This window comes from Sinocyclocheilus rhinocerous, unplaced genomic scaffold (assembly GCF_001515625.1).
Source record: "Sinocyclocheilus rhinocerous isolate Xijiao unplaced genomic scaffold, SAMN03320098_v1.1 scaffold1143, whole genome shotgun sequence".
NCBI classification, from domain to species: domain Eukaryota; kingdom Metazoa; phylum Chordata; class Actinopteri; order Cypriniformes; family Cyprinidae; genus Sinocyclocheilus; species Sinocyclocheilus rhinocerous.
The window spans coordinates 114,116-124,335 of record NW_015638978.1 but is presented as its reverse complement, the minus strand read 5'-3'; the positions used below and the strand labels follow the sequence as shown (position 1 = coordinate 124,335).

Sequence of the window (10,220 nt, the reverse complement as noted above, 5' to 3'; positions counted from 1 at the left end):
TCACATCGATGTACTGTCACAGTGGCCAGTGCAGGATGTAACTTCTACATCCTCGATGGAAGTGCAACCATTGACATGCAGACGGGTGTTGCTCTTCTCAAGAACACAGTTGCTGCTGATGTTCATCACACCAACACAGTTTCTGGTTTCACCTGAGATATAATAGAGGTATGTAAGCATGTGACTTTTATGAACAATGCTGTATTTTACTGCATGCACTGCATTTTATATGGTGCAAAACACGTTATTTTTAATGTGTTAAATGATCTGCATAAGGCAGACAAACCATTTTAACATTAAAACAAATAGTTTGTCAGTATGTTCAGTGTAAAGAATATCTTACAGATCTGGCAACATCCATCAGTGTCAAATTTTAATGTTTCCTGTAAAGACAGAAATAATAGAACAGAAAACATTATTTAGATATGGTCAAATCTCCAGTTTTCCAAAACATATTGCACATTTTCATACAAAAAAAGTACATATTTTATGTTCTTGAAACAGTACACAAAATTTTCCAATCCAAAGTTCAAACAGTTAACATGGCCATTTATTGTATTAAAAGAATATTCACCCCATTGTGTCATCAGTTACTCAACCTGTATTACTTTCTTTCTAGTATGAAACACAGAAGCTGTTATTTAGAGCAGAATTTCCAAGCTGGTCTTTTTGTACAATGAAAGTGAATGTTGACCATGGCTATCAAACAAGGTTTTTGGGAATAACAACTTAAATTTTGGTCTGTTCCTCACATACTGTAAACAAAGCACAATTTTATTTTTTTCAATTAAATCTGACAGCCCCTGACCCCCCATCCCCTTTCACTGTTTGGAACAACATGAGGGTGAGTAATTGATGACAGAAATTTCCCCCCTCTTTGATATATTAAACAAATCCAACTACAACTTTTGTTTTGTTAAATAAGGAGTGTGATTCTTTGACTGTGTTAATTGCTTTGAGAGCATTGACTTTAGTCTGGAGAAATGTGAAAAAAAAGTAAAGAAAAACTGTAATACATCAAAGCCAAACATCCAAACTTAAGCAGTAGCACAAAGCAACAGTAATACAGAATACAAGCTTACAGTCTTACAATCCTTTGGATTAAAGTCGGGGCATTTTTTTATGCTCTCCACAATCACAAGTGAGTTATTAACTTCATTGCAGGTACCAGTTGTACATTTAAACTTGTACGCCTTGTGAACCTAAACAGAAAGGCAGAGAGGCTATATGAGATTGAAGAACAACTCAGATAATTTATCCGATGAGCTGAAAGAACGAAGAAAACATTGAGAAAATTTGGCGATGTACCTGGAGAGTATGTCTGGTGTTGTCCGGTGCATTATAAATACAACATCTTTGTCTACACATTCCACAGCACTCTCCTTCTTGTTTCACATATTCAAAGCACTTGAAGGGTAAAAAGTTTGTAGTTTAATAATTCATTCCTTTTGACAGACTCATTAAAAAGAACCAGAGCCAGATTCACAAAACATTCAAATCTCCTAAACTCTTATTTTCTTCTTATTTTGTAATTTAAGAATAAAATTAGGAATATTTTGTATTACCAAAAATACTTTTTCTTAAGATTGTTCTTAAGACAAAACTTAAAAAGAATTCAAATTCTTGAAGAGAATGTTTTTTAAAAAGCATTGCAAATAACTTCTTAAAGATATTAGAAATGTAATCTCTTTTTTTTTCTTAAGAAGACTTTGTGAATCCAGCCCTAGTTCTTAGGAATAATTTGGCCATGAATAGGACATAATGGCTCACACTGTGTTTTCTGTTGTGTGCTAGTGAACAAAGCTATATCACCACTGTAGAATCAATTAAGGAAGCCTGTACTGCATCAGAAAATGACATAGAAAACAAGTGTGTCATGTGTGGAGTATAAGCTAGTGATTTTACTTACAGGATTACAGTCATGTGAACTTGAGTAAGTGCACTTCTCAGAGCTCTTCTCAGTCACGAGTGAGCCATCAATTTCACGACAGGTAACATTTCCACATTTGTAAATGTGGACTTCTCCAACCTGACAAAAGACAGACATACTCCATAAGGATTGAAGAACAGCAGATCCATTGTCTGATGAACTAAAAGAATAAAGAAAAGTTAACAAATGTTTACAAATGTACCCGCATCATATATGTGGTGTTGTCTGCCATGTAAGTACAGTTCTTCAGTACACACTTTCCACAGCAGTCTTCTTTTTGTTTCACATATTCAGAGCCCTTGGAGTGCAGAAATAAGTTTACAGTTTCAATAATTCAGTGGTACCTTTATACTGCACTCTCAAATCACAGTCTTTTTAAGTTCTACTTTTGAAAATGCTGAGGAAAGAGCAACAGGTGATGTTAATGAGGAGGTGAGCAGAGAAACATGAACAACCAGTCAGTAAATAAACTGATGTGTCTCACAAAGGTAAAATATACCTGGTTCATTTCAAATCGGATATAATCAAAAACTCGCAGTTTAGTAAGGAAATCTGTAGTGGCCTCAGTTACCGCTCTGAATGATTCATTGGTTGAGTGATTCTGATTCAAACCACTGACTTACCAGTAGGTTCAAGACTCTTTTGTGAATCCTTTTGATTGACTCATTAAAAATAACTCATTCTTAAGAATCATTTGTACATGAATTAGACATAACAGCTCACGCTGGATGTTTGTTTATGCGTGTAGGCAACATTGGTGTGCACTCTAAAGTAATTTGGTAATCAACTAACTTTCAACTAAAACCTGGAATTTTTTTCACATTTGCGACCATTTTTGTCACAGTATGGAGCCGCACAGAGAGTATAGCTAAATGTGAGATATACAGTGACATCAATCCCAATTAAAGTTGTAAGGAGAATCAGGATGAACGTCATTGGTCAGTGAGCCACAATGTCACTAGTAAACAAGAGTGCAACATCACCACTGTAAAATCATCATCATAATACTTCAGAAAGTGACAGCAATACAAAAATACACAGAAAACAAGTGTGTATTGTGTGGAGTTTAAGCTAGTGATTATACGTACAAGTTTACAGTGAAATTGACCCGAGTATGTGCACTTCTCAGAGCTCTTCTCAGTCACAAAGGAGCCGTTAATTTGACGGCAAGTAATAGTTTCACATGTGTAATGGCGGACTTCTCCAACCTAACAAAAAGACAGACAGACTCCATTGAAGAACAGAGCAGATTCACCGTTTGATGAAGTGAATAAAATTATAACAAATACAAGAACATGATCAACTTGATACAAAAATGATCATTTAAAGGTGGGGTAAGCGATTTTTCAAAAACGCTTTAGAAAACTGATTCGGGCCGACTAGCAAAACAAACTTGGAGCCAATCAGCAGTAAGGGGCGTGTCTACTCATGATGTGGAGGAGAGAGGGTTCAGTGCATGGGACGGACATTAGCCGAGCCGAGCGACAGAAAGATAGAGATGGCGGATAAAAAACAAAAGAGGAAAACGTCTGCCGAACAAAAGAAGGCTTAAGGCAATAAGGCAAGAAGTAGGACCCGTGAAAATATCGGATCAGCTTTCCAGCGCTGGAGAGAACTCAAGGAGCGGAGGCCTGCGATCGGACGCCGAGGTTACTTTGTTTCTTCTCAAGAGGTGAGTAACACCGTGTCTACAACAGCTAAAGTCTGCCTACACTGGACGCGATCAAACGACCGTTGAAAACCATTTGAAATTTGTGTCAGCACGTCATAAACAGAACCCGGCAGCAGTTTTCTGTCGGGATTTGTTGCGCCGCGCCGCTCACGTCCGTAGACACGGTGTAACATTGGTTTTGCGTTGTTTCACAGAACTAATCGTTGCCTGGGTTGCGTACGTATGTGTGGGGCAGAGCTATCAAAATAGGGGTGAGACCCTTTTGGGGTAGGGGCGTATTTGTTTTGGTGATTTCAAATGTCAACATTGGCTACCAGAAATCGCTTACCACCTTTAAGGCCTTTGCTTAATTTTAGAGTCTTTCATCTATAGTTAATTAATACAAAAAAATTAACCTAGCAGCTCACCTTGTACTCAGTGTTATTGTACACACAGACATTTTTAGGCACTAAAAAGAAAAAAATAAACAATTTTGGAAATTGCTTATAGAGAAACTTCACCCAAAAATAAAAAGGAGACATGGTGAAGAATGCACTTTTCAATACAACTGTGATGAATGGGTACTGAGGCATTAAAGTTTCAGAAACAATGCAAAAGCACCATGATTGTAACCTTAAAGTGAACTAAACAAGTTATGTGCCATATTCCAAGTCTGATGAAGTCATATGATACCTTTAAAGACATTGTAATTGGTCAAAATGAGTACAACAACAAAACCCCAGCCCACATTCATTTCAACTGCATTGACCAAACTGACCAGTTTCTCCTTTTCACAGTTACATGGGTATGGAATGATATGATGAAAAGTAAATGCTATTTTGCTATGCTATGTGAGCTATTATTTTTAGAAGTTGCAGTTTTGTAGAGGAAAAAAGGATTCATTTAATTTCTTTGTAAAAATTGCTTTCTTGGAAAATACAAAAGGTTTTTGACAAACAGCAATGATATTTGAGTAGGAATCAGTAAGACAATTTGAGACTTACCACAGGAACAGCAACGGTCTTCAGTTATATTTAATGCTAATTCAAATCCCACATCACATTTCTTCATAAGACATTGCTCAAGATCGCAAACTGAATGGGTGAAGAATATTTAAATTAATATCTAATAATAATATATTAATATATTAATATTAACATTGTTATGTGTTTATGACTGTTATTAGGTCAAAGTGGAAGAAATATCGGTCCCACTTTATATTAGGTGGCCTTAACTACTATGTACTTCCATTTAAATGAATCTTTTGATACAATGCACTTATTGTGTCCATACATGTTTTTACATTGTACTTATATTTTAAAAATACCTGCATGTAATTACATCTGTAATTAATTACATTTATAATTACACTATTGACCCATCCCGTACACCTTAACCCACCCTTAAACCTACCCATTACCACCAAACCTGTCCCTAACCTTACCCGTATCCCACCTCAATAGTAGCAGAATTGTTTTGGGTTACACTTTATTTTAAGGTGTCCTTGTTACAGTGTAATTATACATATAAGTACTGAGTAATATTAATTAACTGCATGTACTTATTATATGGTTAGGATTTGGGTTTGGCTTAGGGTTACTTGCATGTAATTATGCATAATTAATTGTTATTATAATAGTAAGTACATGTAACGTGTAACGGACACCTTCAAATAAAGTGTTACCGTGTTTTGCTATACAATATGAACACAATAAGTGCACTACTAATTTTTTGATGTAAGTTTGAAGTAAGTGATTAAGGCCACCTAATATAAACTGGGACCAAAATATCAAGTGGTGTCACGCTCATTTGATGCCTATGACCACACCAGCAGGTTGAATCTAGATCAGCCATTTAAGTTTAAATGTCCTTTAAGTGCTTATGTGTTTTGAAGTCCTTACTGTTCTTACCCATGCAATGTTAGCAATTATTATCAACTTGTACTGTATTCATAGTCACGGCTGAGAATCTTTTGATCAGCAATATCAATGTACACTTATATGTCTATCAGACACATTTTTAAATCTTGAATCAAGAGAATCAATTTATATCAGCTTTCTTTGATTCTTGATAAATTCTTGATAACTTACCACAAGTTGGACAGCAGTTTTTAACAGTTCTATTGTATCCGTCAGCACAGGGGATTTCAGTTAGACACTTTACAGGCTTTTTCAAAGGAATGCCAGAAGTAGTGCAATTATATATGTTACAATCAACTGTCCATGTGTCCCCAGGCTGCAGAAAAAGAAATTAGTTGATGACAGTTAGTTTTTGGTAATTTTAGTTTAAATTGTGAAAATGTGTGATGTCTCTGACTAAAATGAGTTAAGACCCTCTGCTGTTAACAAGAGCCTGCAGCTTTGGTCAAATATAGGGTGGAAAACAGGGAATTGGGGCCCTAGACAACAATTTCAGCTGAGGGGGTCAGAAGCAATAAACACTACCAGGGCCTTGGAAACTCTAGTGACAGCTAAGATGTTTCTAAGCCCATGTTACTGCTGTATCATTGTTTCTCTGTGCAAGACACACTTTAAATTATAGTGACATACCTTTCTAGGTGAATCATCAGGGCCAATGCAATCTACAAAGAGGGAAGAAAAACAACCAAATCAATAATATGGCATCAAGACGCATTAAATTAGCAAATAGAGAAAGTAAATGAAGAAACACTTCTTACCGCAGTAAGATGTACACATATTTGATGTCATATTAACCCGATATTGGCCATCAGGACAATAACAACCTTCCGTTATCATTTGGTTACAATCAATCCTGTGACATTCTTTCTCTGCATACATATCATTGTACCTAGTTGAAAAAAAGTACAATAGAAGTAGAGATTTGTCAATTAGAATGACTACTAAAATGCAGTACATTTTACAGTTACATTGAGTCATTTAGCAGACGCTTTTATCCAAAGCGACGTACAAATGAGATTTTAGAGCATTCAGTATTATAATTTCACTTATTAAATATGATTATTTTATGAATATGAATATGAACTGATGAGATTTATTACGATGTACTGCAGGATTTTTCCACTTTAGGTCCACATGCCTTGTAGATTTTGTGACTGGGACACTTGAATTCTGAGACAGAAAACAATGACAAGATGGCACTTTCAGATACAGTATATAATATCATGATTTAGCAGTAAATATACAAATGTATACACACATTACACATGTCAATGTTACTACAATCGTGTGTGCTTTTGTGAGTGTACCACATAGCCCTTTGAGGACAGGTGAGCTTCTCCAGTCCACACAGATAGACTTTTGACCACATAGCTGTGCATAGGCCTCCACACTAGCACAGGCAACAGACTCATTTCCCATTCTTGATACATCATATACACATGCCTTATAATGGTCCTGATAGGGAACGGCATTATGGCAGCTTTTAAACGAACTGTAAACAAAATACAAAACTGTGAGCCCCCCAAAAATTCAATTTCACTGATTTTAGTAGAGAATGACTAAACAAAAACATGTGAATTGTATTTAACATCATGATGTAATTCTTTTAAGTATCCCTCTCAAACTCTGTTTGTCTTTTGCCTTACTTGCTCGTTATGATTTCACAGACAGTAATGTTTGGAGGGCTAGATGGAGAAGGAGGTGCAGGAGGAGGTGGAGAAAATTCACATCCTGGGGGGACCATCCAAAATTGTGCCATGTGCTCACATGAATTGTCGATTGTTCCATTAGGAAGTCTGCAGTCATTTCTGGTGTTGTTGTCACAATACCCTACAAATTATCGACAGAATCAAACAGAAGCAAAACCCAAACTGTATATTTTCTGTATATTACAGCTGCAATAAATCAGGATGGAAAAGCAATAACCAATATATATTCAGGTGGAGATGCCAGATATAGTTACTACTTCAAAAATAAGTAACAAACACAGTAAGCAACAAAAAATATTTTGTTGTTCTTGCTGAAGGTGGTCTTCTAATTAAAATGAGTTCTATCAACAGTATGCTCCATACGAGACATTGTCATACTGTACATAAACTACAAATTACTTTTCTTTCATTATGTAAAACAGCTCTATTAATCACAATTGCATTTACTGCAGAAAGAGATCTGTACTTACCACACTGTCCTTGTGTATTATCATGGAAGTAGGAGAATGGGAGTCTGATTTTGACATCTAAATCTCCGACTGTAATCTCAGTTTTGATATCAGGGATATTCAGAGTCACTGTCATGCCAGTAGTAGAGATGATGATATTATCGATTACATATGTTGGGTTTTTCTCTTCATCATTAACATAGACCTAAGGGAAATATTTATGATAAAAAATGTATTACATGAACATGCTGAATTTTTTTTTTGTTTTGTTTTAGGGATTTTAGGGAGGTTTTCAAATAGATGTCTACATTCCCTCAGTAACCGCGGGACCTGATTGGATTTCTTGCAGTACAGGATTAAATTTACACTGATTAAATGCACACTGTCACACTGTCAGCATGGGGGATCTAAATTAGGGTAGAACGGTTGGAAAAAAAAAATTTTAAGCAGAGAGCATTTGTACACCAAGTAAAATTCAGCGTGAGTAAGGTACTAGTCCTGTGCAAACCTACTTTTAAATGCTAGAATGTTTTTCAAGAGTGTGAGTTTTGGTAAACAAATTTGTCTGAATAAACTTACATGGATCACTTCATTATTGCTGGTCAGCTTGATTTTGTAGGATTTGTAATACACAATCACATACTCAGGGCAAGCAAGAAGGTCTGTAACATCACAATAGTAGTTTTTAACATGGACACTGATATTGTATCTTGGGATGATTTCTTGGAACAAAACATAAGTGCAGTTTCCTTGGAAAGCATAGTATTGTCCATCAAAGGTTCTGTAATGAGGGTCACCCCAGGTCATGCACAAACCTGTTGGCTCCGAAAACAAGTTAAACAATAGTTAAATATAACGCATTGCCAAAACAACATTATTTTTGATAGCATATTAAAAGATCAATTTGAACAAAATGTCAAAAAACAAAACAAAAAACAATATGATTTAAACTCACATTCACACTCATACTTATAGCAGCAGCCATTGTTATAATACACCTTCACAGGATCAAACCCGTTGTCACATTTATGGTTTGTAGTTATTGGTTCACAATATACAGGTTCCGGGGTGAGTTTTCCATTTTTGCATGTTAACACAGTGCATGCGTCTGTCTGTTATAGAAAAATAGAAGTTCAAAGGCGTTCAATAAAATTGAGTAATAAAGGTTAATAAAGCAGTCATAATTCATTTCAGGCCTTTTTACAGTACAGTAGTACAGTAATAAAAAGTAACTATTATTTTTAAATTATTATTTATACACTGAAATAATAAACACAAATAGTATGTGATGATTGTTTTTAGCTTCTCTTATTACCGTGTGGTTGTCAGATCGATTCTTTTTTACAATATAACAAGAGGAGTTGCAATAAGCAGTATAGCACTCATCCTCTAGAGGGCTGATTGTTGACCCTATAAATACAATCAAAGATTTAAAGAGGAGACAAAAAAAAACAGTTTAAAGTTCAAAACAGCTTAAAAATCATGTCTATTTCAAACTAATTGTAAATCAATCTAAAAAGCAAATTTACATGCACTAAACAGACACAATAATAATAATAACAATTTTTATTATTATTAAAGCAGTACTCACCCACTGGGTAGTTTACATTTTCATATATGCAGAAACATTTGGTAGACATAGATGTTTCTGTTGTTGTAGATGGTGGTGTTATAGTTGTGCTAATTGTTGTAGGAGTTGTGGTTGACACTGTAGTTGTTGTAGAGCTAGCAGTAGATGTTCCTGTTGTTGTAGATGGTGGTGTTACAGTAGTCGTGGTAGTTGTTGTAGGAGTCGTGGTTGACACTGTAGTAGTTGTAGCGCTAGCAGTAGATGTTCCTGTTGTTGTAGATGGTGGTGTTACAGTAGTCGTGGTAGTTGTTGTAGGAGTCGTGGTTGACACTGTAGTAGTTGTAGCGCTAGCAGTAGATGTTCCTGTTGTTGTAGATGGTGGTGTTACAGTAGTCGTGGTAGTTGTTGTAGGAGTCGTGGTTGACACTGTAGTAGTTGTAGCGCTAGCAGTAGATGTTCCTGTTGTTGTAGATGGTGGTGTTACAGTTGTCGTGGTAGTAGTTGTAGGAGTTGGGGTTGACACTGTAGTTGTTGTAAAGCTAGCAGTAGATGTTTCTTTTGTTGTAGATGGTGGTGTTACAGTTGTCGTGGTAGTAGTTGTAGGAGTTGGGGTTGACACTGTAGTTGTTGTAAAGCTAGCAGTAGATGTTTCTGTTGTTGTAGATGGTGGTGTTACAGTAGTAGTGGTAGTTGTTGTAGGAGTCGTGGTTGACACTGTAGTAGTTGTAGCGCTAGCAGTAGATGTTCCTGTTGTTGTAGATGGTGGTGTTACAGTAGTAGTGGTAGTAGTTGTGGGAGTTGTGGTTGACACTGTAGTAGTTGTAGAGCTAGCAGTAGATGTTCCTGTTGTTGTAGATGGTGGTGTTACAGTAGTAGTGGTAGTAGGTATTGTAGGAGTTGTGATTGACACTGTAGTTGTTTTAGAGCTAGCAGTAGATGTTCCTGTTGTTGTAGATGGTGGTGTTACAGTAGTCGTGGTAGTTGTTGTAGGA

General features: G+C 36.1%; 1 protein-coding gene across 1 annotated transcript in view; it reads right to left on the bottom strand.

The window, feature by feature from the left end:
- The window catches only part of LOC107750726 (mucin-2-like), a 49,906-nt gene continuing 39,686 nt past the window's right edge, over window positions 1-10,220 (bottom strand). The window contains exons 26-41 of the mRNA XM_016566243.1: window positions 9,250-10,213; window positions 8,974-9,068; window positions 8,614-8,770; window positions 8,238-8,473; window positions 7,680-7,863; window positions 7,147-7,330; window positions 6,808-6,992; window positions 6,601-6,670; window positions 6,259-6,389; window positions 6,131-6,162; window positions 5,672-5,816; window positions 4,586-4,675; window positions 4,010-4,050; window positions 1,910-2,029; window positions 1,169-1,202; window positions 1-152 (exon numbers count right to left, since the gene is read on the bottom strand). Of these exons, the coding sequence (XP_016421729.1) occupies window positions 1-152; window positions 1,169-1,202; window positions 1,910-2,029; window positions 4,010-4,050; window positions 4,586-4,675; window positions 5,672-5,816; window positions 6,131-6,162; window positions 6,259-6,389; window positions 6,601-6,670; window positions 6,808-6,992; window positions 7,147-7,330; window positions 7,680-7,863; window positions 8,238-8,473; window positions 8,614-8,770; window positions 8,974-9,068; window positions 9,250-10,213 (2,820 nt within the window). The remainder of the gene's footprint in view (window positions 153-1,168; window positions 1,203-1,909; window positions 2,030-4,009; window positions 4,051-4,585; window positions 4,676-5,671; window positions 5,817-6,130; window positions 6,163-6,258; window positions 6,390-6,600; window positions 6,671-6,807; window positions 6,993-7,146; window positions 7,331-7,679; window positions 7,864-8,237; window positions 8,474-8,613; window positions 8,771-8,973; window positions 9,069-9,249; window positions 10,214-10,220) is intronic.